At 37.7% G+C, this 19,702-nt stretch overlaps 1 protein-coding gene and 1 long non-coding RNA gene across 10 annotated transcripts in view; one reads left to right on the forward strand and one right to left on the reverse strand.

Annotated features, from left to right (window-relative positions):
* The window catches only part of THRB (thyroid hormone receptor beta), a 179,736-nt gene that overhangs the window by 125,988 nt on the left and 34,046 nt on the right, over window positions 1–19,702 (forward strand). For 8 of the 9 annotated variants that reach the window (XM_064444265.1, XM_064444259.1, XM_064444263.1 and 5 more), the window contains one exon: window positions 1,515–1,579. In XM_064444265.1, coding sequence (XP_064300335.1) covers window positions 1,573–1,579 — 7 coding nt within the window. In that variant the 5' untranslated portion in view covers window positions 1,515–1,572. Of the gene's footprint in view, window positions 1–1,514; window positions 1,580–14,372; window positions 14,836–19,702 lie in introns of those variants that run through there. The other variant, XM_009507477.2, reaches the window with a different exon arrangement.
* On the reverse strand, window positions 16,766–19,491 carry LOC135312054 (uncharacterized). Its single transcript, XR_010371691.1, has 2 exons — window positions 19,274–19,491; window positions 16,766–17,458 (listed from the first exon to the last, which is right to left on the reverse strand). It is a non-coding gene; the product is annotated as an uncharacterized LOC135312054 (long non-coding RNA).

Here is a 19,702-nt window from a genome sequence, read left to right on the forward strand (position 1 = left end):
CGGGGGCGTGGGGGTGGGATTGAAGAGCTTAGGTGAAACCACCGGCCAGCGTCCCAGATACATTAATTACACGGTACATGTGATTGCTGCAGTTCACCTGCTTTCTCATTCTAGTGTTGTAGCCTGTGCCTAAAGAGAGCAGATGTGCTCCATGTCCTTTCAGCCTGCTGGCGGTGGGGGATATTTATTTCAAGGATAAGGAAGGGAAATGCTCCCTGTGTGAGGAGACAGCGGCTGAGAGGAAACACAGACAGGGCTATGGTGCTGAATGGGTGGAGAGAAATAAAAAACAGAAGTTCGTTAACAAAGGCCAAAGGACAGTTTCTTAACATAAAATGCGGATCAGGCCAATCCAAGAGAGGTTCTACTTCCCCTATAAAATGTCACTTGCATGCTAATATTAACATACATGTTTCCTGACGATCAAGAGAATGTGCCCCTGATCCTGGGCTAGATTTCCACTGGCATTAGTGGGGTCAGTGGTAGGCCTGGGATTTCTTATTTAAAAATTCTAATGAGATCTTGTCTCTATTCTGGAGTAATGTCTTTAGGATTGTCCCTGCTCGGATTGGATTGTTGGTGCTTAAACTAGGCAGTGAGCCAGGATCACCCAACTGGGCACTGTGTTTTGGGCTGGGGTGGCTGAACGAGGGCACGCTGCCTGCGATACCTCTCTTTGAAAAATGTTTTGGCTAGTATAAATACAGATACTGCCGATGGAAGATTTTATCTCCTGACACAAAATTAGCTTGTAGGGCTTCAGTCTTTGTTACCAAACAGAAAAGGAGTATAGTTACTATGTCAGTGTGTATGCACTGCCATACGCACGGGGGAGGCACTCTAAATATTAAAACCATGACTTTAGGATGCCAAACCCAGTTCCTCACATCTGCAGTTATCTCTGTAATAAAATAGATGCCATTGTTCAAAACTTAAGTACATATGAATTAGGTTTTTATCAAATGAGTAAAATTACTGTTTACATTTCCAAACTTTGTAAAAGTTGATAGACTTCTGAGTTTCAAATGATCGAAGAAGAATCGCTGTAACTGCAGACAGAGAATTTCTAATTCCTTTGAATCCTCTGTTCTTACTGAAGTGGAGAGTAATAGGCATGTATCACTAGAAACTGAAAGTAAGCTCCTGAAGTACACATTAGACCCAAAGAAACTTCTGCAAAAAATTAAGGGAAAGCGTTCCATGAAGTAGGCAGAAGCACCTTTTTTTTTTTTTTCTTTTTTGCATCAGTAGCCACCAGCTTTTTTGACCTTACTTCCAAATCCTTGTTACCCACAGCTTCTGCAGTCCACCAGGGTTTGGACCTGACTTGCATTCGTTGCCTCGTGCAGTTCAGCAAGGTGCATTTAATTTAATGTGCTAAGCCATCAAACGCAGACCCTGGTATTCGAGATCCAAAATGTTCCATCCTGTTTAATTGTTAATGGTATTTTGCAGATTTGCCTTTTTGGACATATTACATGGGGTTTTTTTCCTTTTTTTTTTTTTTTTGGCAGGTGACTTTGGTGACGGAAGAAGAACAAGAATGATTACATATCCATAACTCCCAGCAGTATGTCAGGTAATCATATTTTGTAAGAGCATCTATGCAATGTTTCTTGCTTTGCTGGAGTGATTATTAATAAATATTTACTGCAAAATACTGCTTTAACAAATTCTGAATGCATTGGTGATGGGAATTGAAATCTTTCCTCTACCCAGAGCACAGAGATGTGGGGCATATAGTAATTCCCAACATTTTTCCTCTGAAACTCTCACCCTGCTTCATTTGCCTTCAGAAACAAAGTTGTATTTTGTTCTAAACACACATTCCAACTTAGAGCATTTCTGCTGAAACTGCCAGTGCAGTGATGGTTTCTGCTGAGTTTGTTGGCCTAAGTTATTTTGTAACATGTACATATCCCCTGAGGTTCAAAGTGAGACAGTCAAATTCATTTGACAAAGATTACCCAGTACTTTTCAGATAATAATTGACTAGGTCTGCAGGTGGGCTGAAGATCTGGAGTTGAAATGACCATTAAGCATTTTATGTCCCTTAACTGTGTTATCCCTGCCAGTTGCAAAGCATTTGAAGGCTATACATAAATGAGCTGTGTTGAAAAAACCCGTATATTCTAATCCCAGAACAGGGTGTCTAAAAAGATATAGTTATTATGTGGAGATCATAAAGATAGCTGGAGAGTTTCAGACTTTCAGAATTTGGTTTAGTATTCATCAAACTGCATAAGAAAAGAAAATGTTCTGCTGATACTCTGTTAATGCATATATCAAGAGCCAAATGCCATAAATGGGACCTTTTAAAACCCTGTGTGTAAAATACAGCCTGTGCTACACAGGGGAAGTCATGACAAACAAGAGTGAATTCCTGGTGTTATGCTCAAGGGACAGTTTATTTTTACTGACCGGGCAGGTCAAATATCCTTTTCTTTTCTCTAGAAGGATCCCATGCTTTTTATTGGCCAACAAGGGGTAACAGCTGCATTCACCAGCAAAGCTGGTCTTCTAAGTTTAGGGAAGTAGCTGGTCTTTTAAGTTGAGGTAGAGAGTAAAATTCATGGGGAGAAACAGTGTATTATTTAAATGCATGCTTTCATAGCAAAAGGTATTATTTGATAATATGCAAAGATGTGCCAAAGATTTTACTTCTGTTTTTATGGTTTCTTTGCTGTCCATTGATGTGGAGGTTAGGCACAGATCAATGTAAGATGGAGGCAGAGGGCACTGAGGCTTTTTGTGGAATGAAGTGGAATACCTGACCCTTGGTTGGTGTGTCAGGCTCTGGATTAGCATCACTGCTACATGAGGATCAGGAAGGAGTTAGTATCCCTAGGCTGCATTGGCAGGGCCCACTAGAATGTTTTTGCATTCTTCTGCAGGCATTCTAGGCATGATAATTTCATTTAGTAAATACCTGTTTTGGAATAAATTAAAAGCATTGACATGTAACTCGGTCTCTCCAGCTCTCTCTTGTGCTCTCTTCTGTCTCATGTTAAACTGTGTTTTTTGACCTTTTACTACAGGGCTTGATTTTGCTGTGGTTTTGGAGGGGGCAATTAGTAGCTTGTGCTATGTGATGACAAGAGATGGGGAAGGAATTGCAGTGTACCCACTTTATCCTCGCCCTTTTATGTTCCGGGTGTCGCTTCCTATGGAGAGGGGTTTTATGGAGAATTCCCACTAGCACTCTAACCAGACCTGGCTCCCTAGACTTCCCCCTGGCAGGGCAGCTCTGCTAAGCTCAGTGAAACACAAAGCCTAATTGGAAGGACCTACATTTTCTGCATTTCTTTTGAAAGAAGTGGGCAGAACAAGTATGTGCAAAGAAAATAATGGCCAGGCGAAGGGAAAGGTTTATTGCAGAAGATGACTGTTGGTACAGCTGTAGGTGTCCAGCACTTTTCATTATAAGCAGTTTATATCTTCTGTTTCTCATTATAGGAATTAAATTCCCTACATGAGTGTGAATGTGAAAAAGAAGCATAGATGAAATAAAAATCTCTCAAACTCTATAAAAACTGCATAAAAACCACCATCAAGAGCCAGACAGGACTCCTTTCCTAATGAATGAAAATGATAGCTTAGATTCTGTTACTGAGTCACTGGAATACGAGAGCAGAATCTAATCCAAAACCAAACTGGTTGCCTAAAATAATAGGCTGTATTATTCTGATTTTTGATAGATAATTTCTCTGCCCATATGTTACATTTTTACTGCAGTAAGAATTCTCCTCTTGTAGGCACTGCCCAAAAGCCTCAAGTTTCTAATGCAATCTAGAGAAGTTTTTCTGACAGAAGATTGTAGAATTTGGCCTTTGGTAGTAAAGCTAGGCTTTACTACATTTTGCAGTTGCCATAGGAAAAATATTTTGAATATTTTGATATCTCAGCTTTAAAAACATATACTGGTCTGGTTATTTTATGGCACATGTCTGTAATTGTATGTGCTTATAGCTTTTTCACAAAGAAAGAGTTGAAGATTTCCAAGATCATTTTGGGAACTTCAAAGTTACAGATAGCATGGGAGCATTTCAGAAGTGTAGAAGCCCTTAATTAAAAGTGAATAAAATGAAAAATAAAAAGCAAAATGAGTGCACCAGGTACGATTTTTGCAAGCAAGAAGATAAAAATGAAAGGCAAATGTTGAGTTAATGAAGTCCAAACTACTCTTCCTTTTTCTTAGAATGCAGTCAAAATAGAGTTCTCACAGCAATACAGATGGAGTTAATGAACACCTAATATTGGGTACTTGATGACATTAGAAGCTGACAAGTGAAAAGCTGGACCTACAGGTTTTGTAGACACTGTTTGTCAGTATACTTTTGCAGGTCTGCCAGTTCTAAGTGTCAAAACTTGCCTAACCAGTGTTACATACGTGTAACTGAAATGATGAGCAAACATTGAGATAAAGGGATGCTTCTGGAGGGGGAGAATGGACAAAATACGTCTTGCAGTTGAGTACTGAGCCTGAGACAGACGCATTCTGTTCTCATAAACTGAAGCTTGGTATATCCCTGAATTAAAGAGTTTTCAGATGAGTGATCACACACATGAATGTAACAAAGCAAACCTGAAAGTTTCGCTTTCCTGTCTTGAAACCTGATTTTTAAAAATGTTTGTTGTCTCTTATGAAAAACGCTGTGGCAGATCTGATGCTTTTGAAGAACAACATCAAAAATGCATTTAGGGAATGTAAGTAAAATATGTTTGGGGGTTTATTTTTAAATAGAGATAAGTGGAAAATGGCTAAGTGGATGCTCCCCCCATAGTTCATAAGCAGGTTTACAGTATGCAACAGCAATTACTCTCCACTGAGAAAGAACATTATAAGCATTTTAAAAATTACTACTATCTTAGCAATAACTACAAGTCTTTCTGCCATGCACGTGCACAATAGAATAGGGAAATTTAAGAGTTGGAAAGTATTCTTTTCTCATTGAGAAGATAGTACTTTCAAATAAATAAGTGTGTAACGTAGTCCATTGAAAATTCTTGCTTTTTAAATACTGTAGTGAAGGTTCTGGCTTTCACATTGCTATTCATTGGCAATAATCATTATTCACTGGCAATAATCTGTCACTGAAGGCTTCCTTCTGTACATTTTCTCCCAAAATGTAGGACAAGCCCTGAGACAGATCTTCGTCTTACTTCATTTACTGGAGTGAGAACTGAAGAAGGAATTCAAGAATGGGTTGTAAAAAACCTGGAAAAAGTGTTTGTAGAACACAGGAAATGTCATTAATTTCATCTTCATGGCAGATGAAGATCGATGTAGAGAATGTAATAGTGGTGTCAGTGAAGTCTACAGCAGCTCTTTCCCTGACTTCAGTAAGGCCAGCGTTTTACTGTGCTTTTACTTGGAGTTTCATAATCGACTCAGACATTGTGCTTCTACTCTCAAATATTCACACTGTTCTATTTGCTAATGACTATAAAGTTAGATCAAGATAGGAATTGTAATGAAATTAGGTGCTTACATTAAGGAATATAATTTAAATGTCATAAATGCATATTTTCAGTAAGTAGAATTTAATATGCAGCATTCTTGTAACAGGTCACTCGTTTGGAGAAGAAATGTCATCAGCTTTTGTGCAACAAATCCATTTGAAAACCACTGTCTTCAAGGGTTTTGCATGTAGTTTCCTAGAACTTGGGAAAAGGAGTAGGATAGGAAAGGTACCACCATTTCTTCATGAGTCTTTTTACTGTAATGCTCATTACCCTGTAAACTTGCCATTAATTCAGATGGAAAACAGTATATTGTGTAACATCAGTTGAGAAATTATTTCTCCTGAATTTCTATAGTGATTTTGCTAGGATAATTTAATTTTACATACATCACTGTCTGACACTTCTTGTCTGCCAGACCATGATAAAATCCGACTAACTCAAGTGTATTATTTCTTTTAAGTAATGGACTTTTTTAGAAGGACAGTAAATACTTTAATATAAGGTTTTGTTATGCCAGGATTCAGCAGCTTTGTAATGAGCTTTTGGGGATTTTCAAAAGGTTAACAAGATTTATATTGTGGGATGTTTTTGCATGAAGCTATGAATCACTCCATGATGGCTCTTATTACTTAGAAGCGTATTTTTGAATATGCAGTTAAAAATATCACACTTGGTAAGTTCTAGGTTACAGACATTCTGGTTTAATTTTAACTTTTTCAATTTAAACTTTAATGTTTTTTAAAAGTGCTTTCAGAAAGTGCCATATGAATACAAGAGTTTCAAAAGGCAAGTAGTCTGTATAACATTTTGTAATGTTTAAATTTTTTATGCAATTCTTGAATAATGTGTTGGGGTTTTCTTTCCCATCATGGGGGGAAAAAAGGGTCTCTGAAGAGCGGGTTTTTTTTTCTAGAGTAGAAAGACAAAGATCTTATGTCTAAGTGTTTAAGTTTGGTATTTACAACACATGCATACCTGCTATATTTTCCGGATAAGATACACACATTTTTCAAAAAAATTTGCATCAGGTTAGATTTCACAAAGAACAGAGAAAACAAACACATATTTTTTTAGCTTTACAACATCTGCTAGCCATTTTCTTAAGTGTATTTCGTTATGTTAGTGCTGATATTTTTTTCCTTTTCTATTTTTTTTTTCAATAATCCGTCAGTATACTTAGTCCCTTTCTATAGTGATTTTATTTAAACCAGAGGGACTTCTTGTTGTTAACTCATCTTTCTGAAATTTATTTCTGATGGAAGCAGACTATTGTGTTTGAAATTTTGGGTATCGTTCTTAGACTGTGTAACACTGTGTAAAACTGCTGCCATCAGTTAGGAGTGCATAATGTTGTCAATATAAAACATACCTATTAATTTTGCAGGCAAAAACTTTTTTTAAATAGTTAACCAGAAAACCCAAAATGTCAGTTTGTTTTTTCTAAGTCTTCTCTAGTAGCCTATAAAATAAAACACACTGCTGTGCTTGCCACAGGAGTTGCAGCCCACCATTTTGTGGTCTTCATCAGCCTGACCACAGACTGCTACTCAGTTCTTCTGATGACTGTATGTCAGAGCAGTGAACTTAACGCTACTTGTCCTTGACATGCAGTCCTATATCTAGAGAGGACTGTAATTTTTTCGTACTGATGATGAACTATAGTATCCATTCAGGCATTTTCCAGTTATTTGCATGTAAACAAAATACCTTTTGTATTCCCTAAATGCATTTCTGATTATGTTCTTTAAGAGCATTAGATTTGCTATAATGTTCATCATAAAAGAAGACAAAGTTTAAGGAAATATTTAAAGGCTGTAAAATGTGAAGGCCAGGCTTTCCAATCTGCTTTGTTACGTATGTGACCACATGTCTGAAAACTATTTAGACTTATGCCAAGCTTCAGTTTATTTCAAGTTTTAAAGAATTCTCTCCTCACATCCCAGTTTGTCTGTCTTTCTGATGATGCCTTTGACTGCATTACTTGGGCAAACTTTATTTGTTTATTTATTGGTTTTTGTCTTTCACAAACTATACATTTGTGAAGACTGCTGGGTTTAGTGTCTCTTTTTTTACCCGGCCATTGCTCAAACCTCAGTCCTTGAACAGGGTGTGTTATTTCAAGGTACAGGGTCTCCCTTTAAGCAATTCTAGAACTAAAATAGCTTGAACTGTTTAATCATCTTGAAAAAACAAAGAGCTTCAATTATGTGCATAGGTCCCCAGGATTTGCTGTTAGTAAACAGTGGTCAAATACACTGTCCATTCCTCAGTGGGGAGGGGTGGAATGTCTAACATGGCATTGAGGAAAGACCGTATCAACTGATTTGAAAGCTCATGGTGAAACAGTACTCAGAATCAGGATTTTACAAAACAGTGGTAGTGATTGGAAGTGATTTGAGTGATTTCCCAAATGGTTTCACTCTAACTTCAAGTTTCTAAAGATCTGTTTTATGGTATTTTGATCCATAATCTGGAAATGGTGTTTTGGCTTCTCACTTTTATTTTAGTAGGTTCCCAGGCATTAAGAGAATTACCTAACACAATATGAAGAGAGTAAAAATCCATTAACATTCCCATATTCACACAAGCACTAGTCTGCAAATGGGTCCTGGAGATGTGGAATGCTGTCTGTTGGGCATCAAATTAATCTTGGTTTAAAGCAGAGGGAGGTGGTTTGGCACATTAAAGAGAGACAGATTCTGGAACTCCTTGCCAAAGGGTGTTGTGAATGCAAGAGGAGACTGGGCTGCACTTCAAAGAGAGATACCTCGGGTGTTACTACAGTTTAGATAGGCTGCAGGGGTTCAGGCAATCCCCTCAGTTGAGGAGTAGCTGGGGATTGGGAGACTATTGGTGGGAACTCTCATATATGCTTGCTTTGTTCTTACTCTTCCTTGGGTATCTGCTTATGGCTCCTGTTGGAGAACAGCAACCAGGCAAGCCCTGTGGTTTGCACAGTGCTCAGGTATACCTTGTTCTCAGAAAAACTCCCTCCCATGCATGGTACAGAACTACGTGAGGGTCAAATGCTTTTATCATCTACGTGACTGTATTGGTTAGCATCACCTTTGAGTTCCATTGTGCATCCTGGTATCTTACTGCTTTTTTCCATATGGCTTTGGTAATTTGTTTCCTTCAGTATTTTTATTGTATCTGTAGTTGTCACAAGATTCCATGTTTGAGAACACAACCCCTTTTAATTTCTCTAAGCAGAGGGTTTCAGATAGCTCTTTACATACCAAAACCCTGAACCTTTTGCTTCTCTGTGCTCAGAACCTGCCTCTGGTTAACTTATAGGTGAGCTGTCACGTTCTTCTGGGTATTCTTTTCCTCTGATTAATTTTTTTCTTATGTTTAGATAATTGAGCATAATGTCAAGCCCAGGTTCTTGATGAGATAAGTATATATCTAGTATTACTTTAATAGTTAATAGAAATTCAGTGTGTTTTTAAAAAGCAATTACACTGGTTCACACTGAGGAGCTCATTAAGATAACTGTCAGCAAGAACAAGGATAAAGCTATTACACTGTATATTGCAAGTTTCTTAATGTTACCTTTTCTTACACATTAAAAACTCTTTACAAAGTTTATTGTAATGTCTGTGCACTCTTCTTCCATGATGATGTAATCTTTGTCCAAAAGATAGTTTGAAAATATTGAAATTTAATTTATATTGAAAGCCATATTCTAAAAGGTAGTATTTAAATATTTTATAATATTGCCACTGTTAAAGAGAGCAACAATACAACAGTCCTGCGTTAAATAATTCTGGCTTTGTTTACTTCCGCAAACATCCACATACACATGTTTGTGAAATCCTGGAAACCACCTAGTGGTTTCAGTAGACATCACTAGTTTCACTTGCTAGAGTGCCTTCCTCTCATTGTACGTTTTATACTTACAGTCACTGTCATTTTTACATTTTAAAATTTAGGAAAGAAATCACATATACTCAAAGGTTTTATTTCACACATTATATGAAGGCAGGGTTTGCATATTTATAAAAGAAGAACCTGGGTAGTCTGTATTAGTTGTGCCCCATCCTTCTGCTTATTCAAGGATCACATGAACCTAGTTTAAAAGTTGAGAAACTCAATTGTGAAGTGTTTCCCTGTTTGATATGGAAAAATAAGAAGAAAATGCTATGGTGTTATATGGGAGAAAAGGGAAGGAAGGGAAAGGAGAAAGGAGAGGAGAAGCAAAATAAAGGAAAAAAAATAAAATGCTGTGAACTGACAACAACTTTAATGAGAAGAAATGAAACCTTAGCCTCATCTGGCACAGATAGTTTGATCATTCCCAGCACATGAAAACTTTACATGCTTTTACTTGTAGTTACTTTGTCTGCTTTAAAATGCTTGCACAAAACATGAATCAGGTTTTAATTTTGCTGGGGAGATGTCCTTTAATTGTAGCTTGCTTGCTTTTTTTTTTTTAAGTCATTAGGTAAAAATCATCTAGGGTTATTGGACTGGGTCCATACAAAGCTAGGCTGCTTGATCAACCTACTATGCACCCCTCCGTCCTAATCCTGATTACATTTGCCTTAGTTGATCTCTCTGAAGCCAACCCACTTCAATGTCCTTAGATGCTTGCATACTTTAATGTTTAAAAACAACCCAGTAAAGTGCTGTTGCCCTTGCTGCTCTGTTTGCAGTAAACTTCAAATATGAGAAGCGGCAAAACTTTATATCGGAATCCCTTTTGTCAGTCTTTTGTTTTGCAATCAAGTAAGTTAATGGCAATTTAGGGACTGCTAATATACTCACCTACTGCTACTATTTTGATCAGCTACAAGCTGAAATTATTCCAGACTGTGAGCAGTTTTGGAATGTAAAATAACTTTTTGTTGTGAGAGGAGGTGTCTTTGTAACTAAAAATAGCAATCCTCTGACATTCTGGAACTGTTGATTTACCTTTTGCCTCGAAACTAAGCAATAGCCTGTTGCTGAGGGTGAAAAAGAAATGTTTGTCCTCCCCAAAAGAGCGTGAGCAATGTAGTCTCTGAGGAGCAGGGACTGATTGCCTGTGTGGCCACACAGCAGCTTTCATCACCAATGGGTCTGGCTGTCAACTGGAGCTACTGCAGTATGAAGCAGTAATAGTAATAACGGTAATACAAATGCCAGTCTTGGGTGCTTGGGTGTTGCAGAGCAGATCCCAAGTGAGGAAAAATGGGTGTAGCGCTCAGGTCACAGCAGGGAGGATTTAATGTGGTGCCTCTAGGGCTGTTGTGGTGAGCACAGCGAACAGGCAGTCTTTTCGGTGTGCTTTTTGGTCGCCTGCTGTGCACCCTGAGTTTTTGTCACGGTCAAAGTTCAGGATCAGTACACAGCTTATTCCAGCAAGAAATGCTGTTGTCCTGGCTGGCTGGCTATCACGTCCTGTCCTTCCAGAAGAAACAAGTTATGACTCCCTTCTCTTGAGATGGACTGAAGAAGGAAGAGGCTTTTTGTGTCTCTTTACAACTGTTGGCAGATACTAGTCAAGCAGTAGGGAAAAAAGCATATAATGAGATGAAAACGAATTAATTGTTCCATTGTTTTTATAGTCCTTTATATACTGACATTCAGATAACATTGCATATCTGAGGACAGGCCAACCTTTACCATCACCCATTAGGAGTCTTTGTCTTTGCCTTTGCCTGTAATAAACAATTCTGAGGTATTCTCCTCACCTGGCCTTTTAGTTTAGCAAAATGGGCACTTAATCTACTACAATTTTTCTGCTTCTATAAAACAAACTTACCTTTAAAGACAGTCAGTTGGGAACTTGAGAACATCTTTTGACCTGTTGACTGCTCAGATGCCAGTTATTGCTACAATGTGCTGCTTTTGTATCTCTGAAATTACCTGATGATTCCTTTACTTATGTTGACAAGAGCTCTAGCCCCTTCTTATTAGTTGCTCTTTACTCTGAAATAGGACCTGTGGTTTTAGTCGTGATTCATCCCAGTAGGCTGTACTGCTTTCTGCCTTGATTATAGCCATTTGAACAGTAGCTAGAGGAAGAGATGCTTCTCTTACAATTAGGGAGCTCAGGCAAAATTACATTATCATCCTTTATCAAGGGTTTTTGGCTTGACAAAACCAAGAGCAAATGTACGAGATTTAAACTGCATTCTCTGTTGTGATAAAAAAAAAAAAAGCTTTTGAGAAATTTAGGCAAGATATGTTAAAACAAAAGGAGTAGCATAAATAACGTGCTGTAGTGAAACTGTAATTTGATATTTTAATAAGCTGAATGGTAATTTAGGACATACATACCTGCTGCACTACAGTAGAGGAAGTATAAGAAAAAGAGAAAATACAAGACCCCCCTCAGTGGTAGTTCCTTACAACTTAATCCTCATCTAGCAAAATTTGAATGTAAAATGTCCCTGCTGACTGAAGGAAACTTGTGAAATAAAGGGGAAGCTTGTAAAATTAAATAAACTGTAGCTAGCATAGGAGTCAAAATACTGAGACAAATTTCAGAGGGAACTAAAAGGAAAAGAGAGGATAAAGATGTTTGATGCTGGGGTAGCCTTTGTAAACTCTGCCTGGGCAAATTCCAAATGATGAAAGCTATGATAGAATCAGTTTCTTCTCATAGTTTAAATGTGTCTGGAATCGTATTCTAAAATGCCACAGATGCTTTGCAAACACAGAAGTTGGAAAATATGTTTTAATTTTATTTTTTAAGTTAAGGACGGTTTTAGAGTCCCTTGCTAAACTTAAAAACCTGTAAGCCCTGTGTGACGGCCTCTCTGAATCCTTGGGGAACAGAAGTTTTACTGTTGCAAAGAGTGTATGTTTTTTAATTAAAATCAAACATAGAGCAAATCCACATAATATAGGCTAAAAGACAGCAAAGATGGCCTTTAATATCAGATATAAAATTTGGCAGAAAGATACAGAAATTTTTGCCAAACAAGATTGAATAGCCTGGATTATGAATCACCGATCTCATTTCCAGGACTCATAGCAAGAACTGAGTAACTAAGGATATAACTGACTCTTTTAAACAAAGTCGAGAACTGTGTGGGGTCAGTGGTCTGCTCAAGAAGTTGACAAAGCATAGAAGTATCCATTTATGAGAGAGTTAGAAAAATGCCTGTATTTTGAATATATATATTGCACATGCCTGACTTTTGCATTTATATAAAGATGCAATATTATCCATGCAGGAAGATAACTAGAACATGAAGGAAGACAAGGAAGAGGAGAGTAGCCTTGTACTGAAAGGTATGTTATCTGAGGTTACACAGAGCCTGGTGGAAGGGTGCATTATAGTCCACAGCTCCTCTCCGTGCCAAGGACAGTGAAGTGACCAAGCTCAGTTCAGGTATTACAGGGAAGTTCTGTGCAGCTCCCAGAGGGTCTTACCAGAACAATCCAGCCTCTCCCTCTGAGCTTGATTTTATTATGAAGTCTAGAAGATACAAAAGTGTTCAAATTGTGAAAAAAAGTAGTTTATCTTCTGTTATTTTAATTTTTTTTAATTGCCTGGTATTTTCTGGGTTACTGTCACTATTCTATTTTAAATCTGATTATCCTCCTACAAGTGATATTCTCTTGCCAGATTACCTGCATTTAAAGTTAGTTTTTAATTTTACTAAGAAAACCAAGTCTGAACTAAGAGCAGATCTATAAAGCCAGAAGTAGGTAAGTAAGAGCAGATTCTGTAGGTAACTTACCTGCCCTATGCTTTGAAGTCTGTAACGCCAGGCAGTTTCTCATACAAATTCATGTGATTAATGTCCAGCTGAGATACAGTGAGCAGAAGGAATGGACTTTTAACTTCAATATCAGGTGAGCTTATACTCCCAGCAGAAAAAAAGGTATGCATTTGCATTTAAAATTAAATAAAGTGTTGAGGAAAGCTATATATACTATCAGGGATTAACACAGGATAACAGTATTTCTTAGTAACCATAATCAAGTCTTCTGAATATGTCCTATACTATCAGTGTTCCACTTAACAGAAGTCATAAGACAAAACTTTCAGAAACAGCAACAGTATGATAGATCTGGTAACTAAAATCCAAAGTTATTTTTAATAATTTTAATCAGCAAATTACTGACTTAGTATGCACTCATTTACTCATATCTATATGAATGATTTTACTGAATGAAATGTATTTAAAATTAGCTCTTAGGTCCATTAAGATAGCAGAATTTTGCTATGATTAAAACCACAGTGGATATCAGTCACTGAATGTTTGGAATTTGCGATTTTCTATATGCAAGTTAGAAAGCTATTTTGTATTTGAATTTTGATACATATAGAATAAAATAATTTCTTTAAATTTGGAATATCATCTCTGATGTGTCATTTCTACAGCATTTAGTTTTGCTACCTAAAAATAGAAAATGGGCTATATTTAGTTTTACAGATTTATCAACTAGTGGTACCTCAGTTTTTGCTGTATTGAAGAATAAATAAATTTGCCTAATTATTATGATCAGTTGGATCAAATCATGCCTTTTTAGTGATGTTCACTGTCTACGTGGATCCAAATGTCCAAAATCCTGTGATAAATTTAGTGTCTCTGATACTCTGCTGTGACCGCAACTAGAGAAAGGCAGTAGGTAGCAAAAGCGGAACTGCTAAGCATGCCCACATAAGAATGTCACACTTAGGTAACAGAGTGTCCCTCAGGTCAGCCTACGATAAGAGCAAAGTCAAACAAGGCTGAATCCTTGATGTTTTGTGTTTTAAGTATCTGAAAATTATTCACGACCAGCCTCGACCTACAAGACCTCAAATGATCATATGAGCAAGGCAATAAATTGGTGGTAACTTGCCCTGAGGCCCATGTTGTAGTTGTGATGTTGTGAAAGTTACATCTAGGGTTAGCGTGTCCACGTAGATCTGCCTACTTGTTCAGGCTTCACAGACGGGAAAAATTTATATTTGCCTGTACCGAAGGGGAGTTATGGTGGCTGAACGGGCATGGCTGAAAGGCTCTGCATTGTATCAGTGCGGTCAAGTGGAGATGCACGGGAATACCATGCCGTCGGGAGCGCTGGGGAACCGCTTGCTTTCCAAAACTCCACACCTGAGCAAGCTTTTGGCAATGCCAACAGTTTGTAGCCCTGCAGTCTTTGCCAAACATCCAGGACGTGGCCTCCTGTCATGGGACAGACTGATTCACCTTCCTGACAGAAATCAGAAATGGAATGTAGTGGGCATAGCGGAAAACCATTTCTGTAGAAAAAGACACTCCAAAAATTATGATATCCAGAGGAATGGACAGCAGCTTTCGCAATGTCGATGTGCTTCAACTTGGACTAGCACGATTTTACAGCCAGGCCATACAAAAGCAAACTTTCAAGTCATGTCAAGTGCCCAGGAATACCAAAAAGAAGAAAAAAAGTGTAAAGGTAACTGGCATTATTGTGCAGAGCACAGCAAATGCTGTATTTAAAAAAAAAAAAAAAAAAACAGGTTGTTATATCTTTGTTTATGGTCAGAGGTTTGGCCGTTGGTAAAAGCAATTTTATGTGGGGAGCGTTTTCTTGTTAGAAATTTTTAAAATTGTAATTATTCTTTTTTTCAACAGGGATAATTGTGATTTTTAGTATTCCTTTTTATTCAGCTTAATAGCTTTGTGAAGAGCCGTGGTGACAATGTGATGAGTACTTACTGGGGTTTTATGTGTGATACCTGATGTAAAATAATTTTAGCCCTTTAAAAATTTATTTGTCTCTCTCTTTATGGTCTGGATAAGCTGATCAAAAATCTTTTTTGAACCTGGCCTTTTTAAATAAAGCATCTCCTTGATACCTTAAAAATGCAAAGACAAACGAAAGCATTCTTTTCTACTTTCAGGGTGTTCACCTCTCACCTGTGGCTGTGTTCTTTGCTTTTTCTTCTTTCTTATTATTAACCATCCGCAAAGCCTCAGTAAGTGCACAGGCAGAACTCAAATAAATGGAACTTCTTGTTATGAATATTCTTTGCCTCAGTAGACGGGAGTTGTAACCATTTTCTTTCAGATCAGAGCAGCATTGAAAAAAATCCTTTTAAGAATCACAGTTGCGTAGCTATTAGCACAAATTTAGTGCTTAAGTTATTTTTTATTCCTCTTTAAACTGGGATAAATAGTTCTTCATTGTTCTTGTAAAAAATAATTACTGCATATTGGGAGGGAGGGACTACAAGTTGTTTTCTTTTACTTAAGTCTTGCGTCACTCTAGGAGGAAAGATTACAGTGTCAGGAAGGATATCACCTCATGAAAAAGTTAAACTGGTCTAAGTACCTGATTTCTTTAGATTTAGTTGCTCTTTACCTCAGAATGCCTCTTTGCTAACAGATGTCAGGTGTTGATCGCTTTAAGGTCTTACTAAGAGCTGTCAGGAGGCTGCCAAACCCAGACAGTCCTACCCAAGAGTCTGTCAATTATGTTGTGTCAAGCTACATTAGCTAGCTTTCTGCTCGGTTTTATTTTTGAACAAATGGAACTTTTTACCTTAAAGTTGTCATGTGGAGTTGGGGTAGGGAATGACTCAGAAAAGGTACATGTTTTAAGTATTGACAGTTACTTTCTCAAGAGATAAGCTGTGTAATTAACTGATGTCTGCTAACAGGGTCTTCCAATTATGAGATATGGGGAGACTTAACAAATTGGGTTGTCTGGGTCACAGGTCTATAATTACTCTTAGCAATATTTGCTCAGAGACCAGCTTAAAAGTTGTCAAACACTGTTCAAGAATTTTGTTAGCCAGTTTTTTTGGCAAACCTCTCAAAGGAGCAAATGCTTTCTGAGAAGACCATGTGCTGCCTACGTGTGTCATGAACAGTGCAAGGAAATACTGCAAGAAAAAGCAAGAACAAACCCTTGATCATGAAAGAGCAAGCTCCATTATCTTTAACCAAATTTATTCAAGGTGTCAAATATTTTCAGGGAGAACTGGATTTGTAGTGAATCTGAATATTTAAATATAAACGATGACATTCTTTGTTATCCAAACAGACTAATGAGTCTGAAGCGTTTCAATAAAAGGCACATCTAACTGGCATTTTATGAGTCACATACAAATCTAGTGGCATGTCATAACCGAGATACAGAAGGTTTTGTGAGAGAAGCAGTTTTAGAGGAAGAACCAACTTAATACATGTTGAGAAAAGATGTGTGCTATTGTGTAAATAAGCTCTTTCTCAGGTTTAAACCGAGGGCAGCTAGTTTGAAGCTTGCTGTGTCTGCTGCAAACCCAAAGAAATTATTTTATGCCAGAAAGCTTTAGCTCTTTTTCCCCTCAGCTGTATCATGTGCTATAATATAGTGTAGGCCACATTATCTAAAATAAATGTAGTGTAGACAAAATGACAATTTTAATGTCTTTGATTCCACTGAGACACTCAAAAACAAAAAGAAACTGTTGAATGCTGTTGTAACTTTACCGCACTAGAGTTCCATAATTCTACATACTTTATGATTTAGTCACAAGTAGAGTTTTCAAAACAAGATAAATACTATTTAGAAGTCATTTTCTGTTCTTGTGAATGCTCAATATTATTTTGGATTCCAATGCTTGAGGTTTTCTTTCTTAGTTTAATCTGTAATACAGCTGTCCATGAGGGTTGGAACTGATGTGATAATCTGATATGTAGATTCCTCAAACAATAAGTTTGCCTAGTCATATTTTTGAGGCACCATTTTGAGTCTCTGATCGTAGGGCCTGAAGTGAATGAATAAGGTAGTGCAAACATATGTGAAAGGGAGGTGGTAACTCATCATGTGGGCACGGAGGTAGCTGTATTTGACAAATGATGTGTTGCAAAAGTCACATTAGTACATCTGCTCTACAGCTGTCATAGTTTTCAGTATATTGTCTTTATAATAAAAAAATGATAGGGACTGTCTGTGATATATTCCACGTTATGTGGTCTGAGTCCTGAAGGTGTGGATTTGCCTTTTCCTTGAAGAGCAGTGATCTTAATTTTTTTTTCCCTCCATAAACTTCATCAGAAGTAGCTGAGAGAATGCAGGCAACGAGAAAAATCTATAAATAGGAAATAAAACAGTTATTTTGTAACATGTAAAAATATGTATTATAAAACTAGGAGCTAATATACAAATGTACATAACTGATAACAGTTTAGAAAGGTATGTTTAATTCTTGCAACTACATGTTCAAACGCGGAAAATCTTTTTGACCAAATACTGCATTTTTATTCACCTGTATGCATAAAGCGTGAACGCAACCAACGTAAGATCCATCCATGTGGTCCTTTAGAAGCGGCCCTCTGCCCTGACTAATTTTTTTATGATTCTGCAATACTTCCCACACACTGGCGCTGCCGAACCTTTTAGAAGTGGTGCGTGGGGGCCCTGCCTGCAGCACTGAAGGTAGCCAGGGCTCTAGACCAGGGGTGCACTGTTTGGAAACAGTCAGGAGACTGTGCCTCTTGCAGGTAATACGCCAGCTGCACGTTCACCCAGCTAACAGAGATACACAACAGGAGTGGATTGCACTGAACGACCCTTTTTTTGTGTGTGTCGGACGTCTCGGCTGGTTGGGGTGTTCGTGGGGAGGATCTTCCACAGGAATACTGTCTTGCCTTAGCATTTTTGTGGGTTCGTTTTGGTGTCACAAGAGAAGCACAGCTTAGTGGGGCATTTGGTTGTTCATAATTAAAAGTTTTAGTCACAGTTTTTAAAACAGGATTCGGTGAGGAGCTGCATGGTCTCATGTAAGGCAGTCTCTCCTGTAGACACCTCCTTTCAGACATTCTTGGCCTGACTTCTTCCCACCCAGTTTAGCATCACTGACTGCACTACACTTCTGATTTACACTGGGGTGAGTATTTCAAAACCTTTGGGACATTCAAGACTCATGTTCAGCAAGTAATTTCTGTCTTTTTTAATACAATGAAGTGACACCTCAGACACTTAAGGGGTCAAACTTTGGATCCTCTTCTGCTGCAGTATCAAAGTTTCTGGTTTATCACTGGCCTGTTTGCTCGCATTGGAGATATTCTTCTGCTAGTGATTAATTTCCATGTGTTCACATAATCAGACACTTGTGAACTAGTAAAATTCCAAGTGTGATACTACATTGCTGAAAGCAGTGAAAGCTCCACATGACATGATTTAAAGGCTCTAATATTCAAATCAGAATACAAGACAAAGAAAAGTTGTTAATATTATTTTCTGCTCCACTCTCAGACTTCTGATAAAGACCCCATTGGACTGTCTTTTATCAGATTATTTAATTCAAAGATGATGTAATTCAACATGAAAGGGACCTACAGGATTGGTCCCTAAGAGACTAATATGAAAATATTTTAGGAATATTTCAGTTTTAATAGGGATGTTAAATCTTCGCAGTGTATTTTGAACTGATTTGTTTCCAAGGGAACAACAATCTTCAGTGCTATAAACCTCTTTAATGGTAGTACATTACAGGTAAGGAACCCGATTCTCCTGGCAGTGTTTATCATTCTTTTTTTTTTTTTTTTTGTCAGAAAAGGCTCTCATTCATTTTTCTTTTTCTCCTCATTTTTCACAGTTCCATGTTAATTTAATTTCCTTGCAGTATTACAGTAATTCTGACAAAAGTAGTACCTATGACACATTTCTAAACATTATTGATGTAGCAATAGCAAATAAAAAAATGTTTGAGGGATTTATTTTGGAACAGAAAGTAAGCCACAGGCTGTGCCATGTCAAGATACCATATCCTCAGGTGCCATCCTGGCTGGGACAGCTCTGTCTACACACGGCCTCAATTCTGTTCAGTTTTTCAATAACAAACCTAAATCAAATTGAGGGAAAAGAACAAGAGAAGAGAGAATTCATAGGAATTTTGACTCACCTGGCAAAACAAATCCAGACGGGGAAAAATTCCCACTAAGAATTTAAAGCCTAGGTCTCCAAAGCTTTTCTGGGTGGTGTAAAAGTATCTAGGTATTCTGCTTTACTAACCTGTCATACAGCCTCACCTCTGTGCAAGCTCTCACATGAATATCTGTTAACTGTACAGGAGATCGTTTTGTGGTAATGAACAACCCAGGTATTGCACTTGTGGAATGTTTTCTTTCTGGGGAGCAGGGAGGAGTAAGCTCGGCAGGTTGTGTGCGCTACATTCGGTACCACAGTATTACCAGCCAATGACATAAATGGGTATGGTTCAGGGGTTTCTGTGTAAACAGCTACTGCAGAGTTTCTTAGGAAACATGGGCATGCTTTTATGACGTGCTGAACATCCATTCTTGAAAAATCAGATCTTGCCTAAGACATGCTT

This window comes from Phalacrocorax carbo, chromosome 2 (genome assembly GCF_963921805.1).
Source record: "Phalacrocorax carbo chromosome 2, bPhaCar2.1, whole genome shotgun sequence".
NCBI classification, from domain to species: Eukaryota; Metazoa; Chordata; class Aves; order Suliformes; family Phalacrocoracidae; genus Phalacrocorax; species Phalacrocorax carbo.